General features: G+C 38.6%; 1 protein-coding gene across 1 annotated transcript in view; it reads right to left on the minus strand.

Moving 5' to 3' along the window:
* Positions 1-25,665, minus strand: part of Adamts19 (ADAM metallopeptidase with thrombospondin type 1 motif 19) — a 177,635-nt gene that overhangs the window by 15,148 nt on the left and 136,822 nt on the right. Inside the window, exons 19-22 of the mRNA XM_034517656.3 lie at positions 22,034-22,187; positions 11,785-11,920; positions 5,760-5,964; positions 4,711-4,863 (exon numbers count right to left, since the gene is read on the minus strand). Of these exons, the coding sequence (XP_034373547.1) occupies positions 4,711-4,863; positions 5,760-5,964; positions 11,785-11,920; positions 22,034-22,187 (648 nt within the window). The remainder of the gene's footprint in view (positions 1-4,710; positions 4,864-5,759; positions 5,965-11,784; positions 11,921-22,033; positions 22,188-25,665) is intronic.

Raw genomic sequence — 25,665 nt, forward strand, 5'->3', positions numbered from 1 at the left:
CACACAACGTAATTATAAAAGGTTAATCAACCTCAGTGATGGTTCACCAAGGCATTGATACTTTTAATTTGGTTTCAATGTTCAAATTTCCTCTAGGGAGAAAAGAATTCTATATAACTAGACCTTGGACACTGAGAAATCTAAGGCAAGTCATATAAGGTGTGTCACACTGAACAGCACTCTTCCAATGTCCTTTCCAAAAAGGAGTTTTGTAAAGAAGAAAAAGAAGAAATACTATATTTTTCTATTTGTAATTGTCCATTTTACAGGAAAATATTAAAAGACTTGGAAATTCTAAGAATAAAGAGTTGCTTTATTTTATTCAACATCAGTCCCTCTCATACAAATAATAATAATAATAATAATAATAGGAATTAAAATAATCCTTAAATGAATAACAGTTTAGTTATAAAATGAAGACACTCAGGCACTCAGGTCTCTAGGATGTGGCAGTTTGACTGAAGTATATGTCAAATCGACAGTGTATTTTCTTTATTTTAGTAGATTAAAGTCTATTAAAGTCTATTTTCTCATTTCAGTTGATATTTAACATTTACTACTTTATAAAATTAAAATATAAAACATCCAGTATATTTTACTCTTTTAGTTAGAATATGGTTTCCAGAGAATAAACAAAAATTTAAAGCATATTTTTGAGATTTATAACTACTTTAAACTAGAAAATTATCAATGACATCAAATTTGGATGACATTAAATCAGTAAAATTATCACCTTCTTTGATGTTGGTTTATAGCCAGAAAGTGTTTAGATTGGTATATTTTATCTACCTTTTAGGAAGAATTACCTTAGTTTTTAGATTCTTTCTCTGCATACTTTCTCTACTGTTCATTTGAAGATGATTATTCGGTGGTGGTTTCTTTTCCAGGGATAAATTAAAATGATTCATTGTGTGTCTACACAAAGATATTTTCAACTAGATGTACAAATAACTTGCTCAAAATGACTGACTATGTATCACGTAGGATTACATCATTTCAAAAAACTCATAAAATATGTAGTCCAAATACTGATTTAAAATGTCATAATTTGATACGAGGCCCAAACTATTCATTTTTCATATTTTGGTAATTTTCCAGGACCAAATAAGCTTGGATTTTACAGTATGGAATAAATCTAATGATAGAACAAAAATAATTAATTTGGCTCAATGACATCAATCATTTGTTAATATTTCATGGAAGACCAAAATCCATTAAATCTTTAGGAAAGCACAAAATTCTTTGCAACAGGTAAATAAAATGCTTTTGCTTGCTCTTCTGCTGGCCTCCATTAAAGCAAACCAGAAGTCATTCAAGTCGAAATAAAGGCAAAAAAGCCAAATTTGTGAAGAAAATATGGCATTTTATAGGAATGATGTTATTTTTCAGTTCAGCTTAAGCGAGTGAATGCAGATTCATGTCACCACAAAACATATGGGTCCTGTTCCCCTCCCCAAGAAAGATTATCAGGCCACATCCGTATCAGACATTGTCAGAATGTGACATACAGCTGCGTCAAGGGTTAACCTAAACCACCATAGGGTTATAACACCCTGTGACCTAGTTTTAGAAGCTCTATAGCTCAATGAAATAAACATGGGCCATGTCCATGGCAGGGCATCTACCTAGAAACCAGCCTTTCTGCCTTTCCATGGGAATCTGTTTGCTGTTTGTTTGTTTGTTCGTTTGTTTTGGTAGTAGTAGGGTTCTAACTTATGACTGGCATATGATAGTCACATGCTCTACCACTAAACTACATCACTTTGCATATACCTGGTTCCCCTGCCCCTTAAGCAGAGAGCAATTATTCCATTGATCACACCAAATTATCCCAACAATAAATGTTAGAAATCACATAAGCTATATAAATGCCAGCAGCTAGTTGAAGGCATTAGCCATATTCTGCTTCTGCCTTTGATTGATATCAGTTTCCTTGATGACTCCTAGGCGGTGTGTTTCTCTTCTGATTCAGTGCCTTCTGTGTCTGTCTTATGAAGAGAGGAGTGCCTTTGTGTTGCAAGACTTTATGGAGAGCAAATTCAATATTCTTGATCAAAGCCAAACCAAGTTTTAATATTAGGTCCACTTAGGTATAAAACTCTGGGTAGGAACTGAATGAGGAAGACAGATTAATTGCCCTCAGGGGAGCATAGACATCCAGCCCCAACCACATACATCTTGTTGCTATTTCTTCTGTAGAGGCACAGCTGATAAGAATAAGCGATCTGTGTTCTGTCTGTCCCTGAACACTTTAATCATGGGAACATAGTATCTGAAGCACTGGGCTTTTGCTCTGTAATTGTTTGGGATGTTTTTCATTTTGACATGAAAGACGTATCTTAGAAGTAAAAAAGGGGTGGGGGGTGGGGTAAAATCAGGAACATTCACAAGAAGCCACTGGTTTTCATTTGCACACATCTTGCTGTTTGAATTTGATGCTGAGACCTCTAGAAGGAGAAAAAGGGTTTTAAAGAAAAGAGAAAGCATTCTTTGATGTAAAGAGAGGCAGAGTAGGAGAGAGGGAGAGGGAGGAAGGGGGTGATGAGTTGGAAAACAAGAGCAAAGCAAGAAAGGGCTGCCCAAGGCTAAGAGTCCCAGAATGAACAACTGTCATTGGAACCAACCTCTGAGCCCCGTGAAGACTATGTGTGTGTGTGAGTATAGCAACACAGCCCACTTAGAAGGTATTCAATCTAACAGGACTTAGGAATTTTATATATCATTATGGTAACGTCAAAAAAAGTTTTTCAAAGCTAGCATAAAAAAATAACCGGAATCAGTATTCTTTATATTATCCAAAGTTAATTTTTCTTTCATAAGATACAACACAAGGCCACATAGGCACTTTCTGCTAATCAAAAGGAACGGTGCTTGTCAGGGTGACAGCTACGTGAATCCCGTTCCTATACGGCTCCTCAAGTGAGCCCCAAGTTTTTTGACAGGTGGTACAGTAACACCAAGATCTGCTGCTTTTTAAATGTACATTTGAGGTTCTGCAGTTAACTAAGATACAGATATCCCTTGAAATATTCCTATTTATCACAAAAGCTGGAAATATAGTTCATTTTATATACTGATGTCTTTTAGTCATGTTCCTATTGTTGCGTTCAACACACACACACACACACACACACACACATATCCTAAATGTCAAGAGACGAACACAGGAGAGTACTTTATAGTTAGCACTATACTACATTTTCATCTGACCTGTACCTTCAAAGACATTATTTCATCATATTAACACCCATCTGCCCACCTGTCCAGTTGGGTCAATATGCTTGTGTGCAGTGCAACCATCAGAACGGACTCTTACATCTCCAGAATCCCACTAAATGTGCTTTTTATCTACTTAGAATTAAGGAGACAAATCCTACACATGACAGAAATTGATTTTGTGTGATCCAGAATTCACTGAAATGTGAAGCAGTTAAAAAAAAAAGAAAAAAAAAAAAAACCCTCTGGATCAGGTTCAGTGTTTGTAAGTGCTCCTGAGTCCTAATGTGAAATCTGAGTGTTGATAACAGAGGCAAAACATTACATTTCCTAAGAACTAAAATGCAATCTTAGTGTGCAAATGGTTATTAAGGAAGAAAGTCACAAACACACAGCTCTGCAAACACACCCCACCCACATCCAAGTCTTCCACCTCTATATCAACACCTCCTCTATACATCTATACACACGAGAAAAGACTTTAAATATCCAGGATTTTATATGTGGCAGCACTGAGAAAGCTGGAATAATTTTCAATGCTTTATATACAGACAGTATTTCTTCCAGAGTATTCTTCCGCTCATTTTGAGGAAAACTATCATGCTTCCTACTATACTGTAGCAGATCTTTCTTTCCATTTATGAAACCCAGGAGAGTAGATTTCTATTTGATGTAGGCCACAGAGCTGGATGTTCTGTGATGAACATGATGCCACAGGTGAATGTGGAATTATTACATCTGGGGGATCTGCTACAAGTTTTGTCTTAAAACACAGAGCTGATTGACGTTCCGTGAAGAAATGTTATTAAGTGTATTCCACAGCCTAACTCATATATGAGCCTCCACATATGAGAACTTTTAGCAGATTTTACTGTTGCCATGAAATAAAATTGCCCACTGCCCAAATGAATTCTGCCCATTTAAATGAACTTTAACAATTGTGATCCTGGTCTCTCTCTTGAAAATCCAGTGCCCCTTCTATGATAACTTTTCTTTGAATGTTTTTCTGCCCCCCCCCCCCATTAGTGTCTGTGCTCCAGCCCTGTTTTACCAAACAAGGAAAGGAATTCTGGTATTTCCATTTCTACGGTACACAACTCATAATACCGAAGGGGAAAGAATTATATCTTGTCCCCCTTTTTTTGTTTTTGTTCTTCTGCTGGAAATTATGCCCTTTAAGTGTACTTTGGGTTTATGCATTTAGTGTGTTTTTATCTCTCAGATAGCTATTATTAAAACATACTGAGGAAGAACTCTAACCATAAATGTTAGCAATAAAATAATGCTCACTATTTTTAGAACTTCTTTTTCTTTAATGCCAGCTATGATGGTAGACACTTTATGTATTTTATCTCAACCGTTAACATCATCCCTTAGAGATCGTAATCTGAGAGACGCGGACATAAAAGCTGGGCATGGAGCACTCTCCTACTCCTTGATGTCCGGACGCCTCTGCTCTCTCTGCCTCCTAAACGCCATGCAAATCATCCTCACCTTAGACCAGTCACCAACTCGCCATACGTAGCATTTTGAGTAATCCTCACAGTCCTCTGCCTCCCTGGGTCTGGTGGAGAGGACACACTTTTTTCTTGGGTTAGTACACCTCACGGTACGATGCCGCACACCTTTGCCACACTTCACTGAGCACTGGAAGACAATATTAAATGTTTGAGTAGAGCTGGTACATGCTATGGGTTAAGGCATGTTCAATAATGGTTTCTGTTATTTCTCTTATTTATTAGAAGGACAATTAGGTATGGAACAGAACATGTCTGTCATTTTTATATCGTATACAATATGATGAAATCATGTACATGGATAATTTTCTGCATGTCTATATGGGGATGGGCTTTACGCATGTATCATGTCAGTGTGCTTGTGGGGCTCCCTGCACTTACACACCTAAACTGCTGTGGAGAAGTCACTGAATGTATGTGAACTTATCACTGTGGATGTGCGTGGAAAACACTTGTATACAGCACACTACAAGCTTGCAAGACTGGGTAGTATAATGAGCCCACCCTGGTCTACAATGTAACTTTATCACTTCTGTAGGGGTTTTGAGTGAATTAATTTCTCCAATTTATACTGCTCATATGTATAAAACAGTAAATAATTTTCTTACATTTTTGTAAGAATGTATACATTGCTTATATATAAACTTTAAACATGATGTAAAATCTCATTGCTTGCACATATTAAAGGAATGATAAATGTTAATTTTCTTTACCTTTTAAGTTTTCAGAGATATTCAAGGAGTCAAATATACACTTTTATGTGTGCCTCGCCAGCAGTACTCACAGCGTATATATGAAAAAAAAAATCAAAAGTCTAAAATGTCCATGGAATGATCTACGGGTTATGTGGATATCTTTGCATGTTTTATATATTGAAAATTAGCCCTTTTCCTTTTGTATCAGCAAAAATAATAGTTCTACGTACGTATCAACCATCATGTGTAGTGATTTGGAACGTGACACAGGATATGCAGAAGAGAAGGGTCAGAGAAGAAAAGGGGGGATGACATGGAGTAAGTACCGCACCTCCGACCACACTCCGGCCTCCCACACCGTCATGCAGTCCTGACCCTCACAGCGCTGGGCAGTGGCGGGCTTTGGCCCTTTGCAGTCCCTCTCCCAGGCTCTAATTAGGGTTCCATTTTCCAGTTGCTGGGTACAGGCCACTTGTCTACTCTGGACTCCTTTTCCACAAGTTCGTGAACATGTGGTCCATTCTGTCATCATCCACCTAAAAGTAAAGGAAAGGCCATGGGCGATAAATTAAAAGATGTCTACTTATCACACTTACCACGTACCCAACACTCTTAGAGTTAGCCAAAAGTTAATGTACGTTAACTTCACTTAAATTGTAATTACCTTGAACATACCACACTTAGTGCATTTCCCTGAATGTTCCATAATTCTTATCTCTTTTATGTTCTTAATGCTCAAAGTCTTTAAATGTTGCCACTCCTAATATGCTAATGTTAACTTGTTCGCTAACACATTCTATACAGAATAACCATGGATATGAAATGTTTTGGAACTGTTCCTTATTTTTTGTTTGGTTTGCATTATAAATGTTCACAGAATCCAAATATTTTAAGAACTACAGCTATTGAGGCTATTTACAGAAAGGCAAATTGAATCAAACAGAGATTCAATAAGTTAGAAGACATATCTCCCAGCTAGAGTTAAATATGCCTTAGCCTAGCCGCTGACTACCTCTGATGTAAACACAGACAGTATGGGCTTATTAACATGATCTCATTTTAGTTAGTTTTTTGGACGCTAATATTTTGCTTTCAGGTTTACTGGTTTAATCACTCAGCTAACACACACACACACACACACACACACACACTAACAATGATTAGGGTAGCAATACACAATTACTGTTACTTCTAATGATTTGGGACATATCACAATGGTGTTAGCTTGGCCATCTACCCAAATTTAACTTCAGGACAGAAGCAAGTCCTATGTTAGCAACAGTTTCCCCTCCCATTTTAATGTATTTACAGGATCCTTACAATAGGAAAGAGCCATGTGCCTGTGCCTATATGTTGAGATGAAGTGAGAATTACCAGGGCATTGACACACATGAAGCTATCTTGTGAGGGCCACTAAGATATAAATGTGGTGACAGTCTGCCTGATAGCTGAGATAGCAGCTCCACAGGGACTATAAGGACAGTATCAATGGCATGAATATGTGAGACCAAAGGAGGCTTCACATCCCAGGCACAATGGAGCAGACAGAGTCAGACTGGTTGCATTACTCAGAAGGCCCGGAATTTAAAATACTTATTTATATGGCTATTGAAGGGCTGGCAAAATGACTCAGTGAGTTCAACTGTCTGAAACCAAGCCTAACAATGGGAGCTCAATGGGGACCCACATGATGGAAGGAAATAACCAACCCCTATCAAGTTTCTGTGACCTCCACAGGAGTTTCTTGGCATCCCCTCCTCCTTTCTCTCCAAGCAACAGACAAACAAATATATAAAAATATCCTGTTTAACATTTGGGGTTAACTAAATCTGTATGGAGCGAAGCCAGAAGAAAGGGGGCTAGTGTACTACAGAACACATATTTTGATACATCTTTAATTTATCTTTAAACTATACATGCATCTTCATCTTTTACTAGTTCCTAAAACAAACCCTGTGCTGAGCTTGCCTTCAGAACAGTTTAAGATTTTACCTCAGGCTATTTCTCTGCCCGGATCCCGACCAGGCTCAGATAACTTCCTCTTCGTATGCTCTTCCTCCTGACTCACAGGCTGGGGCATTTCCAGAGCTCTGCCACCTGGCTTGTGGCAACTCCTGGGATTGCTTGGCTAGAGGTTTTTCTGGCTTCCTGACAGATGTACTCCTCCTCTTTGCACATATGCAAACTTGCCACTAAGCTTTTCATTAAACATTTCTAGAAATAGAATTTAGGTTTCTCTGTTCTACAGGAATAGTTAACAATTACATCAAAGTTAATCAAGCCCAAACCTTTCTGGAAATGACCCACATTTTGAAGCACTATATTCTCTTATAGTTCAGACTGCATCTGCAAAGATGGTTTAATTTTTATGATATTTGTGTTTTCTTTTCTGAGAACAAAGGAGAAGAAAGCATGCTCGCGCTTTTCCTCCACTGGAGTTCCTTAGCTGATTTTTTCCTAAAGTGAATAATTAGCCACCAAATTTGGCTTAGTTTCTGCTATTTATTTCTGCAAACATTCTGGAAATAATAACAACTTAAATTCTTCTTTTAGTGCCCTTTTCCTCAGACTTTAGAACCCGAAGATATAGCTGAAAAAGAGTCTGTGTGATTGATGCCATGGAACCCCACAGTTTTACAATAGACCTGACTATCACATGCTCAATACAAAGGTGGATGTTTTTTTACTCATTGGTAATTCCTCAAAAGAAAGATGTAAACTGTAAATTTTCTAACAGGATAAGAGCATTTTCTATGTTTTAGACTTCATCTATCTAGGAATGACCTCATTTGTAAGACATTACAGAGATATTTAGTCATCAGATATTTATTTAGTCATTTAATTATTTTCTTCATTTATATAATTACATCATTTTTTCTTCCACGCTCTCTCACATTTCAAATTCATAGTCTCTTATTTCATTAACTATTGATATATATATATATATATATATATATATATATATATATGCCTAAATATTCCAATGAACCTACTCAATATGTATTATGTTACTTGAATACATATTTTCTCTACTGTGTATTTTGTATTTGGCACATAAGATGACACAGGCTATTTGGTGACAATTTTTGCAGTAGATGTAAGTGAAAGTTTATACTATTGTCAGAGTAACAAGATGTAGAATCAACCTGGAAACAAAATTCAGGACATACCTATGAGAGATTACTGAGATTAGGTTAACCGATGAGAAAAATCACATTATCTGTCGGCAGCGCCACTTCCAGAACAGAGATTTTGGACTTCAGAAAACAGTGAAAGTGGGCTGAGTACTAGCTACCATACTCTGGATACAGTTTAACCTACTGTGTCAAATTCTTGTGGTTCTGGCTTCCCCATCCTGATGGACATTACCCAAACTCTGAGCCATATAAGCACACTGTGCCTTAAACTGCTTTTTGTTTGCTTCACATTTTCTTATTTTGCATATGTGAGTACTCGGGTGTGCGAGTGTGAGTGTGTGTGTGTGTGTGTGTGTGTGTAGATACATAGATACATGCTTTTCATATCACACAAGTGCAGGTGAGAGTCAATGTTCTCTTTCCACTGTGTGGGACTCAGGAAATGAACTCAGATGATCAGGCTTGGTGGCAAGCCTGTTTATCCACTAAGCTATCTCACTGCCCCATGAAGATGCTTGGGACATACAGTGTGAATGAAACTACAGTGTTTTCTGGGGAGACATAAGAGAAGCCATGGAAAAAAACAGGGATGTGCTCTATGAGCAGCAGGTCTTGGAAAGATACCCTGTGATGATGGCACTGTGATGTATCTGGTGTGCCTGGCCCTTTAAAGAGCCCCTCAATTGCTTGTCAAGTGGCCCTATAAGAATTCTTAGCTGCTAGAACTGCTTGTCCCTATGACCTTCAGTGCTGGTTGACTCTTGGATTTCTGGGAACAGGATAGGAGATAGAAAAGCCAGCAGAGGCTGGGGTGGGGGAGGGGCTAGCAGAGTGAGAGGAGAAGGCAGTTGGTGCAGAAGGTATGGTTAGGAGAGAGTTGAGCCAGGAGAAGCCGGGCTGAGCAGATTGATGGTTATAGTTTGGAACTGCTAGTATTGGGGAAAACTGGGAGAAGGAACTGTTCATGAAGAGTGTTGGGGAACTGAGGGAGAAACTCTTGGAAGAAATGTTTGAAGAGGCTGGGCTGGAAACTGGGAAGAAGCAGGTGGGAGTTAAGAGAACAGGTTACTGTTCTAGAGCTAGCCATTTGACAGATGATCCTTACCAACTGCCTGTGTTCACTCCTTGCTCTCCTCACTGACATGGCTTTCTGTCTAAAGACATTGCTTCCCTTTCTCATGGAAGAAAGATAATATTCCCTAACAAAAACCACTTCTACTCTGCTGCAAAACTTTCTCTTGAAATTGCCTTGTATAAATGATTCTTTTAGCAAGTCTTCATGAGGCATCCTCCTCCAAGATGGCTGACTGCCTCTGTTGATAAACAAAGCTGAGCAGCACAGGCTTCAAAGAACACGTGAGGAGGGGAGCAGAATGCTCTAGGCCTGTGATGGTAAGCAGTTCAAGACCCCAGATGCAGCAGAGAAAGCTTACTGCATTCAAACAAAAGTATGTGTTAGGTAAAATAAATTGTGTTTTAATGGTAAGAATATCTCCTTAAATAAATTAGCATTTCGAGGTATGGTGGCACTTGTCTTTAATCCCAGTACTTGGGAGCCAGAGACAGGGAGATCTCTGTGTTCAAGACCAAGCTGGTCTACAGAGGGAGTTCCAGGTCGGTCACACAGAGAAACCTTGTCTTGGAAAATCAAATAATACAATATAATATTATAAACTTAAAATATTATAATATTTATAATACTATAATATATTATTTATATATACTTATATAAATATATGTATTTATAATAATATAACAGTAATGATGATGATGGTGATGACAATTATTATATAATTATTATAGGGTGCATACTAATGTACCTACTTCTGCAAATTACTCTCAAATCATCCCTTCATTCTTTTAAAGTATATACCTATGTAGAGGTTAGGTCTGTCAGTAGAGAAGTGGAAAATTAGGAATCAGATTTCAATAACAAATAAATAATCCACAGCAAAATAAGACTTGAAACCTTAACACTGTAAAAAAAAAATATCCCCTGAACATTTTCAGTTTTTTTCAACATGGAATAAACTCACTAAGTAGGGCCTAACAATTTTGTTTTACAGTGAACAGGGAGGGAGACTTCAGCATCTAGAGGGAACAGAAATGAAGCCCAGGAGTGAACATCTACCTCGATGATGCTAATTCCCAAAGAGATTTAAGTACCAATGTGAAATGAGCTCAACTGGAGGCTTTGTTCCTCCAACTGTGTATCTTCCTCCCAAGATTCCTTTTGTGGCAGGAAGTGATGGGGCAGATTAGCTGTACAGGATGACAAGGCTGTACATTCTTTACATGTCTGAGTCTTAGGGTGTGAAAATTCTCCTGAATTCCATTTCCAAAGGTGTTATAAAGGGGGAATCAATTCTCTGACTTTCAGAGAATGTTCAACTCAGTCTAACGAACCCAGTCTAGACAATCCTGAGTGTCAGTTAAAGTAAGTATTCTTCCACCATGCTAGAGGAAGCAATGTAGCTTCCTTCTTTTTATCAAACCACCTCTAATCATGGTAGGGCTTGAGACACTGGGCTGTCTGACTTTAAATATGCCAATATTTTTCAGGAGAAAGCATTTGAATTTTCAGGTCCCACTCTGGAAGCCATGCCAAGTACTCATACAGCAAAATTATACCCGGGTCTGTACCTTTCTACCTTTCCACAACTGCTTCCTAAGGCAGGGCTGGCTCATCTTCTATACTTCTGGCTGTCACCATTGCTATTTTGTTCCCCTGTTCATGTGCCTTGACTGTCTTGTTACCCAGTACACACTGAAGAACCCATCAGATAAAGTACAGGGCATCTTGTCTCCAGACCTTTAGAGGAAGGACTGAGTACCTGGCTGCGCGGCCCAGAAGGGACACCATGTCTCCCATTGTCTTGCTGGGTTGGGACTGCCTAGGCTTGCCACTTCCTCTTGTTGAATTCTAGCATCTCATTTCAGAGAATGCTGAAGCAAATAGCTAGAGTAACCACAGTTAATTTAACAATAAATTTGAAGAGGTGACTCATAGGTCCTTCTTAAACTTAACACATAATTACTCTTTGTATTCTTGAGAAAGTTACCCACAGATCTTAACCCTACTCTCTCAGATCTTGCTTATTTAAGTGTTTACACTTGGCTATGTGGTTCTTTGTAAGGTTCTGACAGGAAGGTGATTTTCATACTAGCCTGTGTTAGGTATAAAACAAAGCCATGTAATGGCGTGTAGAGTACAGTTACCTCGTTTGACAAGGCTGCTCATTGCACTTTCGAATCTGTGGCTCTGGCTTGGTCAAATCCTTGCATTTCTTGTTGTCCACAAGGCTGATATTCTTGCTCATGATTTTTGTGCAGGACACCGTTGTCTTCCTCTCCCCTGCAAAGGGCAGATGGACATATACCGTGGAAGTCATTCCAAGCTTTTGTGAAATAGATATTATTATAAAATTAAGCTAATTTGGGGTTATACCAATGAATATGACACTATGTAAAAGTTACATAACAAAATGTACCTCTGGGATTAAGAATTTTTTTCTTTCAAAGGTAAAAGGTGGTTGCTGTGTTACGAAGAGGCGTTGGTAGGATAAGTTAACAAGATGTTGATTGAAGATGTATCTTTTAGCAGTAAGTGGTCAGAAAATAGAACATTCTGATACATCATGTTCTCCATGATGAAAATTCCCCAAAGCACATAAACAAGTACGTGGATATCTATAGATTTCACTGCTATTATGTGCATCAGCAGTGTTCTACAGCAAGGTACAGAAAGCATTGATAGGTTTTTTTTTAGTGTACCTTTCAGTTTCATTTGTAACACTTCTGACAAAAGCCCTAAGACTTCTACAAATGACTGTCACTTTTTTTTGATAAAAGCCATGAACTTATTATAATAAAAGCTTTTAATAGTAAAACTGCTTGGATTTTGTGTTCATTTTTCTTAGAGATGCTAATTGATAATGTCAGTATCATCATTAAAAGTCTAGTGTGTTCTAATTTCTTTTTCTCAGTATAGTTCTTATAAATCATACCCATGTATGAGATTTAATAATATGTTTACTGATTGATTAATGTTATCAGCAACAAATGTTAAAGCCAAAGAGTCATTTGATAAAATGTTGTCTGCACACAAAAGGACCCAATTACTGGAAAAATAATTTATGGATGATTAAAAATCAAGCTTGTAAAGAGTTTATGAGAATAAAACTCATAAACTCTTTATATCAAGAGTTCCTACTATATCAAGTAAAATAGAAAATAAAATCACATTTTACTACTGAAGAAAATGCTGAAGAAAAATGGGTAACTACATTTTAGTGCAGGGTTTTTGTTGGGTTGGTTGGTTGGTTGGTTTGGTTTTGATTTGTTAATGACATGTCTTGGAAACAACATAGAAGAGTAACTTCAAAGCTGAAAATCAAGTCAATGATATCCCTAAAACTTTACTTTTCTGTCAGGTATATTCTAAAAATATTTAAAAGGTGCAAGCATCTGAGTGCGCTTTATCTAGTGGTGGGTTCCTACGAAATCTCTGATCTACCTTGTGATATCAATGTTGTCATTACACAAGTCTTGGCTAGGTAACAATATTGTTGAGAATCTCAAGGATGCAGCTTCTGTGTCATGTCCAGAAGACACGCTCTCACCGTTGGCATCCTGGTTCTCCAACTCGTAACAATCCTTCCCACCTCTTCTAGGATGTTTTTCTGAACCTCAGGTATGGAATTTCGACATTTCAACAAGGTTGAACACTCCACAATTATTTTCTGCTTCAGTTATTTTTCTGCTGTAATAAAATATTCTGACCAAAACAACTTTGGTGAAAGTGTTTACTTTGGCTTGCAGCTCCAGAAGGGTAACAGCACTTTATGGTGGGGAGGTATGGTATCAAGCAGCAGGCACCACACTGCATCCAGGCACTAAGCCATCACATCTTCCAGCACAAATACAAAGCAGAGTATGGGCACAGTGTAAACTCCCAAAGCCTGCCCCTGGTTACACACTTCCTCCAACAAGGCTCCATCTCCTAAAGGTTCCATAGTAGCCCTAGACAGTGCTACTAGTTAGAAACCCAATATACAAATATCTGAGTCTGTGAGGGTTACATCTTATTCAAACCTGCACACCTGCTCTCTGTATTTTGATCCGTACATCTCTGCAATTCTCCTCCTCTTCAAATGAGTTCTTTTTTTTTTATTTTTTTTAGTTATGAGGGCTACACTTATCCATGAGTATATGAACAAATATTTAGAAAGCAGTTAGACGTTATATTGGCTTAGGATTGGCAATAATATGTTCTCTAAGATCAGGTGTAGTTGGCTATGGTCACAGTACCACCAATGAATTTCTTCCCATTGAGAAGGAGCTTTGTTCAATGAGTCAGCTATTGGCTATCCCTAAGAAAAAGTATTAGGTTGCCCCACTGGGAGAATCTTGGTATGCTAGCCATTTCTATTATTTGTAATAATAAATAAACAAGGTAAAACTATCAATTGCCTTTTTCCCTTGGCAGTTGCATAGCACCTTCTGATAGTGTAAGAGCCAGTCTTTAGGAAGAGGCTTCCAGATCAATTACACCCTGGTTCCTCAAAGCCTTGTCCAAAATGTATAGTCTTTAGCAATAGGGATTTGCTTTCAAATTTTGGGAAGCACCCAAGGGCAACAGTACATATATATTGGCGGGGATGGGTCTCCTGGACCAACAACTTAAAGAAAGGTTCCCATACCTGGCACGTAGATTTTCAAGTGTGTGTGTGTGTGTGTGTAGAACATGTACGTGCACAAAACTATTTTGTATATCTCTAAGCAAGCCTACAAAGTAGTGTTTTCTTATGCTTTTTAAACTTTTTTAAACTGATATTTGCCTATCTTTCTGTATTACCTTTCTCCTTTCCTCACAGCCAAAGGTTCCTCCCCTGTTTCCCACTCCTTCCCTCTGCAGTACCAGTAACTTAGTTTTTATAAAGCACAGAATGAAGCTTTTATCAGTGAGTGTGCACCATCCATGTCTTTATCTTTCTTTCTTTCCCTCTACACACACACACACACACAGTGTTATATTCCAAATTGTTGGAAAGGTATGCTAGCATTATTGTTAGGTAGTATTCATCGTGTAGAAGCCCTTAATAATTTCTCTTTTTTTTGTTTATGTGTTTTGTAATACCTGATATTTATAAACTTGACATTAATAAAATTGATATTTGTAATGATCTAAATTTAGCTTAAGGTATAATGTTAAAACAGAGTTTAAGATAATTGTGATAAAATTTTACTGGACAACACATTTTTATTTCTTTTCTCCACTTACTACTGTGTATTTAATTCTACACAACACAATTAGGAGAGGAACCATTGAACACTGAAAGGTGATACTGCTCAGGGATGCTACATGCTCTCCCTTCTGGGCCTGCAAAGATGCTATCATTTCTCCTTGTTCTGTTGAAGGTAACTGCTGTGAACCTGTTTTTAATGTTCTGTGCTTTGCACAGATGCTCATTTAATTCATGAATATGCTGAAAGATGACAAAGTTCTTTCTTTCTTTTGTTGACAATAAAGTCAACAAAGCAAAGTTAGAGATGATGCCATTCTTGAAATGATGTCCACACACTTTATGAACTGAAAGGGGAAAGAATATCCAAAAGTCCAGAAATACTTTGGCATAGAAATAAGTATGTGCACTATTAACATGGAGATTATTATTAAAAACTGTTGACTGAATAGTGGAACTCCATCCGGAGAAGATTTACACACACACACACACACACACACACACACACACACACACACACACACAACCAGACTGTGTAAGAGCTACATTTAGTGGTGACATTTTATAAAACCAGCCAGGGGAAATAAAAATTTGGATGGCTACAGTGTTATCTAAATGTGTATATTCAAGCATCTTTCTGAATCCAAAGAATTCCTGAATATCCAGTGAAGAACATGATCTTATACCAGGAAGGGCTATATGAAGACTCCGAGCTACCCTCAAAAGCGATATGAGGAAGAGAAAACCGTAAATTTAGATGTTCTAGACACTAATCCTGACCACCCCTACATGGACATGTGACACTGAAATATTACTATTCTCTACACACTCCAGTTTCTCACACTAGAAAATTAACTCACTTTGAAGAATACTTTATATTCCTACTGACTCAGAAACTCAGACTCCATAGTGAATCTCTATTGCTTGATGTTTAGAAATTGACAAAATATTTCCTAAGACCCACGGAAATAATCATTAACCTTAAATGATTTGTTTTTCAAGCTGAAGAATTACACATTGTATTTCACTAATTTTGATGCAGCTTTCATCAGATCACAACTGCAAAGAAACGAAAAATGAATATACTGCAGTGAGCAAGTTCTTTGCTGCCTAGATTTTTTCCTTTTCTTTTTTTATTGGTTATTTTATTTATTTACACTCCAAATGTTGTCCTTAATCCTGGTTTCCCCTTGCAAACACCCTATTCCATCCCCTCTCCCCCTGCCTTTATGAGGGTGCTTCTCTACCCACACACCCATGCCTGCTGCTCTCCACCCTAGTATCTCACTATGCTGGGGCATTAAGCTTCCACAGGACCAAGGGCCTCCACTCCCATTGATGCCAGACAAAGCCATCCTCTGCTACTTATGCAATTGGAGCCATGGGTCCCTCCATGTGTCCTCTTTGGTTGGTGGATTAGTCCCCGGGAGCTCTGGGTGGGGGGTTGTCCAGTTAGTTGATATTGTTGTTCTTCCTATGGTGTTGCAAATGCCTTCAGCTCCTTCAGTCCTTCCCCTAATTCTTCCATTGATGTCTTCATAGTCAGTCCAATGGTTGGCTACGAACATCTGCATCTGTATTGGTCAGGTTCTGGCATAGCCTCTCAGGAGACAGCTATATGAGGCTTCTGTCAGAAAGCACTTCTTGGCATCAACAATAATGTCTGCAGATGGGAAGGAACCCTAGGTAGGGCGGTCTCTGGATGGCCTCCCCATCCCGCTGTCTAGATTTTTAAGTGTAAAAAGGATTTAATGTCTCAGTGATGAGGTAGTGGGGTAGTGGCCGGGCAGTGGAATACATATATAATTGAATCCTGGAGTTACATTAAAGAGTATTTGCAACTGCACACTTTCATTGGGGATGTTTCCTCCTATTGGTTTTGTCTTTTCTCCCCCACCTCTCTCTACCCCTCCTTTTGTCTACTGGATGGAAGCAGAATCCCTTGATGTAGATGGCCATGTGAAGAAGTGACAAGCAGAGGAACAGAGACTTGGGCAAGTAGGAGATGCAGGGCTAGGAGAATGGGGGTTCCTCATAAGGCGTGGTGATATTGGCATCATGCGAGGGAGACAGTTTCCTTGTCGCGATGATGATTGATGAGGCATTCCAACCGAAGCAGTGATTTGAAATGTACTTGTTAGAGTCCACCCTGACATAACTGGATTACATCTATAAGGCTGGATGTTCCATGAGTCTCTATGCTCCCTCAGTGCACTGTTTCTTGTCCTTGTTTTCTGCGCTGCCTTCACTGGCAGAAACATTTTCTTGTTCATAAGCAGTGCTTTCGGATCTAGATGAGATGTGCTTTTGAATTCTCACCAAGTACCTTGTTCAAGTTTTTCTTCCTGCATCTTTGGCCTTGGGCCACCATACCCATGACCAGGTCACTCTCTTTCTTTGCTTGTGGATGTTGGTTTCCAGCTTGTTGTTTTGTCTTTGACGCTGCTCCTACAAAAATTTCTCCAGTTATAAAATCTGAATGACTTTCCCAGTCCTGTGTTCTCAGTTCCTGGTTTTCTTTTCTTCAGATAAGATGCATTTCCCTTTAACGGTCATAATACCTCCCTCTGTCATCCCACTAACCACTGTGAGTAACCTCCATAATCTCTGCTCTATTTTCTATCATCTCGTTATCATCCTGTTAATGTACAGATTGACAGTTTCTAAAATCCAGACTGGCCCTATAATCCCTTAACCTTACCACCGCCTCCATGTCCTCCCAGTCCTTGCAGCATAAGCTATCTCTTTGTACAACCATGTTGAACTCCACACATGCAGCGGTAGGCCACCATCTACTACTTTCTTATTTTATCAGATTCACTTAAAAGTTTCTATTTTGCTCTTTAAGAGTATTTACAAACTATATATAGCTGAAAGGTGCCGCACTATCATAGGGATTGAATAAATAAATAAATAAATCATGATAAATTCACAACTTTGGAATTCAACTGGACCATTATTAGTGGTATCACCGACCAAAATACCTGTTTCCATTCAGAAACATGAAAGGACCAGCCTCTCCCTGGGGCATTGCCCAGATGTAATAAATTTGATTAAAATCAGTGTCAATGATACATTAACTTCCTATTATACATTTGATGCTATTTTTTTCTTGTAAACAAGCAACATTTGGATTCCTAATACTGTGGAAGCTGATCACTCTCCTTTCCATTTTTAACCAAAAATTCTGGCACTCAAAGAGCTTGCCTTATGCCAGCACAGGTATTTTTTTTTTAACATACTATGAAGACCTTAAAGAAACATAATGACCTTAACTCTACTACTTTGTTAAAATTAAAAGTCACCTAGGACTATTTCAATCACTTTCTACTGACTTTTTAATAGTATGAGCCTAAAAAAAATAAATAAATAAATCAAGGGCACTCTGAGCCATTTCTCTATGTTAGAAGGGGCCATGTCGCCTAGTAGCTTAGTGGAGGGACTGCTGTCATTAACACTGAAATGACAAAGTCATGATTGGAGCAAACACAAATCTTCATTTGCATGAGAGTTTTCTATGATTGATGTAAACACCAATCCTCTGCATACAGAATTGTTCACCTCCACCCTACAAGGTGGCTAAGAAACACCCTCCAAAGAGATCCCTGTAGCATTGCGACATTAGTCCTAATACAAAGATTCTTTTGAATGGTCAGTTATTGCTAACCTTCTAATAGAAAAGGTCAAGAAAGACTCAGCAATGACAGATAATCCCCTCCAGCCACTGCCACATTTGCTTCTCTCTTGATTCAACAACATTTATTGAATTAAGAGTTCCTGTCTTTAATTATTATACTTTCTCTCTGACATTTCTCATATTTTGGCTTATTGTATTTTTATACACAAATTAAAGTATTTTAATAGTTTTTGTTCTCATCTCTCTACCTCCCCTCTCCTCTTATAGGTCCCCTTCCTCTTTCTAACTAGTTTGCATCCTGTTTTCAGGACTTTGATGTGTGCAATCCAGTAAATTTTACTTCAGTTGCTCAGATGGGCGTGGAAAAGGAGTCCTATATAGAAATCCACTATCTCACCAGTGGCTGCACCACTAAAGAAATGCTTCTCCTTCTTTAGTAATTACTGCCTAAGTGAGAGATGGGGCCTCGGGAGCCCCTTCCCTTTTCATGGTAGGACAATGATAGGCCCATTTTGTTATTCTGCTATTTTCTTAGAAATTCATTCTGTTTAGCCTTTTGAGCCAAAGATAGCATTAAAATTAATTTTAGAGGGTGTCTTAGTTAGGCTTTCCATTGCTGTGAAGAGATACCATGACCAAGACAACTCTTATAAGGACAACATTTAATTGAAGCTGGCTTACAGGCTCAGAGTTTCAGTCATCAAGCAGGAAGTGTGGCAGCGTCCAGGAAGGCATAGTGTAGGCGGGAGCTGAGAGTTCTACATCTTCATCTGAAGGCTGCTAGGATAAGACTGACATCCAGGCAGCTAGAACGAGGGTCTCTGAAAGCCCACTCCCACAGCACTACACCTCCTAATAGTCCCTGGGCCGAGCATATTCAAAACCCCAGAGAGGGTTAGCAACTTCACTCCTTGTTTCACATCTAATAAAAATAATGCATCTTAGACATTAGTGCTGATCAAGTCTCCATCTCCACTGTTCCTTGGTAGATTTTGGCAGATGGTCATTCTTTCCTTTTGGTAACACGTTCTCCACTTGCCTTACAGACAGCATTAGTGTGTGTTCCCTATGTTGCTTGCTGCTCACTGTCATCTGCTTTGCTGCTTTCTCCTCATCTCCCCAACTCTCAATGACAGAGCACCTCAAACGTCAATCTTCTCACAGTTTTCTCTCTGCCTTCAGCCACTCCTCGGGTGGCCCCGTCTAGTCTCATGTAGCTTAACATTCCTTCTCCCGCCTCAGACATGAAGCTCCAACTGCTGACTTGACATCACACGTAGGCTAACAGGTATCTCTAATTTCGGTTGAAGCTCTTCTCAAATCCTCAATTCCTCCTAACCCTGGCATTTCAGACCAACTTCCTTGGTTGTCCGTTCATGGTGACTTTATCCTGTCATTTGGAAAAGCCACCTCAGTCCCCTCCCCCCACACACACACACTCTCGCAGCTTCATGTCAGCTCAGAAGTACAAGTCATTGACTCATTGGTTCTCCTTGTCTACTGCTTCCAAGGAGCTTAACTAACCTGCCCCCTCGATTGCTGCAGGGCTTCCTCTCCACTTTTGCCCTGTCGAGTTCACTTTCAGTTGAGAATCAGAAGGGTACTTTTACACCTGAAGAGTCTGATCACTCCATCCTAACCCCTCTTTTGGATCTCCTATCACCCACAGAAGGAGGGAGCATGAGGCACCTCACAGGTCTCTGCACATCCAGCTCTCCTCCTGCTTCCATTCACCTTGAGCTCTGCTCCACATTCTGGCTATGGCTGGCCTTCACCCTTACGAATTTGATGCAATCCATAGCCTCAGTAATAGTGTCAGGCCTTGGAATCTCCCCTTGAGCTGGATCCCACTTTGGGCCTGTCACTGGACCTTCTTTTCCTCAGGTTTCTCTCCATTTCGATCTCTGTAGTTCTTTCAGACAGGAACAATTATGGGTCAGAGTTTTTGACTGTGGGATAGAAACCCCCTCCCTCACTTGATGCCCTGTCTTCCTGCTGGAGGTGGGCTCTGTAAGTTCCCTCTCCCTACTGTCAGACTTTTCATCTAAGGTTTCTCCCTTTGCGTCTTGAGAGTCTCTCACCTCCCAGTCTCTCCCCTCACTGACCTCCTAAAGACTCAACAAGCAGGCCTGGTTGGGGAGGTGGGGGGCTGTGGAGACATCCTTGTTGAAACAGGGGGGATGGGGAGGAGGTATGGGATGTGGAACAGTCAGAGGGTAGACCCGGAGGGTAAATAAAATTTGGAGTGTAAATAAATAAGTACATAAATAAAAGATTAAATTAAAAAAAAAAGAATTTGATGCAGCCTGACTTTGGTGGAGGGCTTTCCTGAAAACTAGGTTTTCATAGTTTAAGGTGCGTCTGCCCCCCTCCACTTCTCCTGCATATCCTCCTCAACCTCTAGTCTTATTTTAGTGCTTAGCACATTTCCAGGCACCTGTGATGATTTGTACATCTATTTTCTAGTTTTCCTATCCCAGGTACCTTCCTGACAGATATGCCAGTTTCTTCAAGTGCCTTCATCACCCCTTTAGGAACATTTAGGCTACGAGTACAGAGAGTTTTGTTACCCAGAGAACAGATGGCTAAGCTCCTTGCACAAACCCACTTCATATCCTATTCGCTACATATGTGTCATTATTCTACACGCCGATGCTTGCTATTTATCCTTCAATGGCATCTGCAAACTGTTCACAAACAGAAAGGAGAATTCAGGAAGTCTCTGGACACAGAATCTCCTCCAGAGGTGGTCAAACTCAGAGATTTCCCACTGATACATTTCACGCTGAGGTAACCTGTTCATTTGCCTTCAAATATCCAACACAGAAATAGAAAAGGGCAAGCCTAAGTTTTGGAATGCTTCTATATTGAGGGTAATAGTGACACACTTTAGAATTAGTAGGCTCAGAAAATGGGGGAATTATTATTTTTTTTTTTACTTTGCATGCATATGTATATAATTGTAGAACACAAACAAATTAAAAAATAAATTAAAAAACACTCAATGTTCAAATTAAAAAACTTTCTGTGTTCTAATATCTTCTTTAAGTTTTTTCTTCGATTTCTTAAAGTTTTTATCATACAATTCTTCCACTTGCTTCATTACAGTTACCCCAAAATATTTTATACTAGCTGATTGTACTGTGAAAGATGTTGTTTCCCTCATTTCTTCTTCAGTGCAATTGTATATAGGAAAGCACCTTATTTTGTGATTTAATTTCCTATCCAGCTTTGCTGAAAGTATGTATCACATGCTGGTAGTAATAGACTGTACAGCACAGCCTGAATGATGTCTCTGAGACCTGGTGTACTGTAAACAGGTACATTACTCCCTACATAATACAAATAACAACCAGTCTCGTGGAACAAAATAGAATAGTGGTCAATGGCCTTTTCACTTTAAGTCAGACATTTCCCCATGAAACAGTTGAGATATTTGGCTTGGACACACATTCTAAGGAACGTAATTAACAAACCTTTATAGATTCTATAATTGTAAATTAGAGATTTTCAATCTATTGTAATTACCAGTGATTAAGCAAAAACAACTGAAGGTTTGAAAAGATAGAAGTTAAATATTCTTCACCTCCTCCACACGTGGCATTGCAATCCCCCCAGCCTGCGTGTGTCCACATGAAGAGAGGTCCTGGCTCCTTTGAGCTCTGATTGTCTGGAAGTGGGTCTGATGGAACAGTATATTCATAGTGAAGACCATAATTCTGATCTTGAAATAGGAGTACCTGTGGCATACAGAGTGATTACAGAATATGGTTGACATAGAACACATTCAATGAGAAAATCTGCAAAGATATTGATACTTAAAATACTAATTGCACAATGAATATATATCTTTGATTCACAGCAATTGTGTGATATTACCTTTAAATATTTAAAATGTTATACCTTTTCAAAGCTGGGAGAGTCACCTGTGAACTAAATACATCATGACAAAAGCTTACTTGAATAAATCCAGAAATACCTGATTATTTTCTTTTCATTTGGCTGACCATTCCCAAAGCATGATATATAACATACCTATACACCTATACCTATATAGATACCTATATCTATACATGATACACACACGCAATGTGTTCAAGAGTGCAGGAATGTGTGTTGCATCCAATGTTAAGATACAAAATCAACCTTGGATTTTCAACTTTTATAAAAAAAAAATAGAAAAAGCATCACTCAATCAATATGAGACGTGTTGTGTCTGTCTGGTTTCATGACAACTTCACATTGATTGTCATTTAAGAAGAGGGACCCTCAGTTGAGAAAATGTGCAAACCTGGTCTGTAAACAAGGCTGTAGGGCATTTTCTAGATTAATTATGGATGTGGGAGGGCCCAGCTTACTGTGCATGGCAGCACCCTGGCAGGTAGTCCTTGGTTGTATAGGAAAGCCTGTAAAGCAGACCAGGAGGAACAAACCACTGAGAAGCACTGCCCCTGCTTCAGTTCCCATTTCCAAGTTCCGGCCTTCAGTTCATGCCCTGACTTATTTCAGAGCTGAAGTGTGCCCCGAGAGCGTAAACAAGCAGAAACTGAATTAAAACTGAATCATACCTTTCCTCTAAATGTTTTTTGGTATTATAATGTTTTACGACCACAGTGGAGACCTTAGCTAAGACACAGGGTAAGGTTGCAGACTGGAGATCAGTATTAGTAATGGGTGTGAACTTCTGGGTCACTAGAAGGGTGATACTTTGTTCTCCGGTTGTTTGTATTATCTTAGGACTTTGGCAATGTGTACGTTTAAGTGGATTTTAAATAAACATTAGATTAGTAACAGCACTGTTATACACGAAGAGTTTAGTAAGCTATAATGGGCTCAATGTGCATGAGTTTGAATCTACATTGTGCTGAGCCACAATTAGAGGTTATACCATTTTGGCTTTCAATGGTATCCAAAGTCAAGGTTAGAAGGGATCATTATGAATATTATACAGAAATTTTGTGCACACACACATATACATATACACACGTGTGTATTCATATATGTGTGTGCATATATTTTAAACAAAAGAATAAATGGACATGTATGGTTTTTAGAAATTTCATGTTTTTCAGAAATTTGTTTTTTATAAAATATGTTAAATTTAACCATATAAGATATGTCATGTCTATAGATTCAACAATCTGTGTGAACAGTTGGTGCATAAGTTAACATATATATATGTAACATATATATATATATGTGTGTGTGTGTGTGTGTGTAACATATATATATAACACATATACTTGTGTGTGTGGAGACGCATATTGACAATTTAACCTTTGTCTACATTGGTTGTAATTATAGGTGATTCAGGGTTAGTACAACTTGCAAACACATTTAAATGAGCCCAAGTTTAAGGATGAACACATCAATTGAACTTTCTTTTCTGGAAATCAGGATTTGCTCGCCAGATTAAAAGGAGTACTATAGTATCTTTGATTGATTTGTGGATTATAGAGCTGGTGTGTTAACTTTATGAACATTATCTGAATAAAATAATTATTAATTTTTAAGCCACAAATGTGAAGCCTTCTGGGTACCAGATCAGAGTATACCACAATACTGACTTTGGCTTAAATATTTGATAAAATGTTGCTGATTATAAATTACATGCAACCTAATAAAGAATGAATGTTTACATTTTTATTGTTATAACAGTACCATCATGTAATTTTAAATTTGGTGAAATGACCATATTAATACACTTATTTGCTACACTACCCTACTTAATTATATGAAAGCAATCCTTTTTTGTTTTTTCTTCATAAGCTACCTTTCCATTGATAGATCTTCAATCTGCATTGAACATCTAATGCCATTTGAAACTGAGTGGCTGGCCACAAACCCCTAAGTTCTTTCATAAACCATCTGAATTTGGCAGAACTCTTTGCAAAAGGAAAGTGTGAGCATGTTACAGTCAGAAGCTCACACTGAGACATGGCAGCAGCACACGCTGCCTTTCAAGTCAGTACCAGGCTTCAATCTGCAATAGTCATTAAAGAGAAATATCTCAGAGGTACAGTTTCCTTTGGATTACCAAATAAATCCAGGTCACACACATAGCTCCTTTTAGATCCAGTTCACTGAGTCAATTGCGATGCCTGATTCCAGGAAAGCCTTGGCAATTACGAGTCTGATTAAGGGCTCTGCTGCAGGAAAAAGTCTCTTACTCTGAAGTTTACAGATGTTAACCAAAGGCTCAGGACAAGTCTCAGTCTTGTATTTTTCTTAAGTAGATTAAAACCATATATAGTTATAGAATGCAGCCAAATATGGTAGTGTTTTCAGGTATTAAATCATTTAAAATGTTTGTTATTGATATTATTTTACACGAGTCAGTCAAAGACGATGCTAAGTGTAGTTTACCCATTATATAGATAGTTTTGTTAATTTTTCTAAACTGCATAGGGCAGAGAAGAGCTCTTAATTGAAATGATCAAATGGGATGCAAAGGAATTGTGAGAAGATGCATAAAGCGATTATTCAAAGAACATAATGTTGATGAGCCAAGCCTGAAGCAGAATAGACAGGTACTATTTGTTTATACTGGACAGGCAGACCACACACTGCCTACTTTGCCTTTTTATTCCAGTTGAAGCAAATAGATTATAGCTATATGAGGTCTGGAAATTCAAATGATGGCTACTGGATCAGCAGCAGCGATATCAGGTAGGAGCTGTGGAAAATATATAGATCTCAGTTTCTGATGAAAAACAACTGAATCAGAAGGGGTATTTAAGCAGGGTCCCAAATAATAGGTCCATCAAAATAAGATGAGCAGTGAGCTACAGTGCAATTTGGATCTCTGGATCCTAGAAGAGGCAACAGAGATGTCTATAGCTGAAGACTAATTCAACTGCAGTGAAGACGCTAAATAGTGCGACACACGCCACTACAAACAAGTGGATTCATTGTATTAGAGTGGTTTTCTGTGCATGGGGAATATAGAGAGGTGTTGAGGTATTTGAATTTTAGGTTTCTTTTGCCACTAGGACAAAAACTCGCTCTGTCTGCACATTCACGATTTGTGGGTAGTTTGCCATCAGCTCTGAATACCTTGATCAAGGTCTATGAAAAAAACAACCCAGTGGTGCAAAAACAATCCCACTGTTCTAGTCCTTTCCCTTTCAAGTCTCTCTTGATGCACATTTAGTCTTTGCCACATGATGAAGAACATTACAATGACGAGCAGTGCAGTACTCATGGTCACTTGTAGCG

Source organism: Arvicanthis niloticus, chromosome 14 (assembly GCF_011762505.2).
Source record: "Arvicanthis niloticus isolate mArvNil1 chromosome 14, mArvNil1.pat.X, whole genome shotgun sequence".
NCBI lineage: Eukaryota > Metazoa > Chordata > Mammalia > Rodentia > Muridae > Arvicanthis > Arvicanthis niloticus.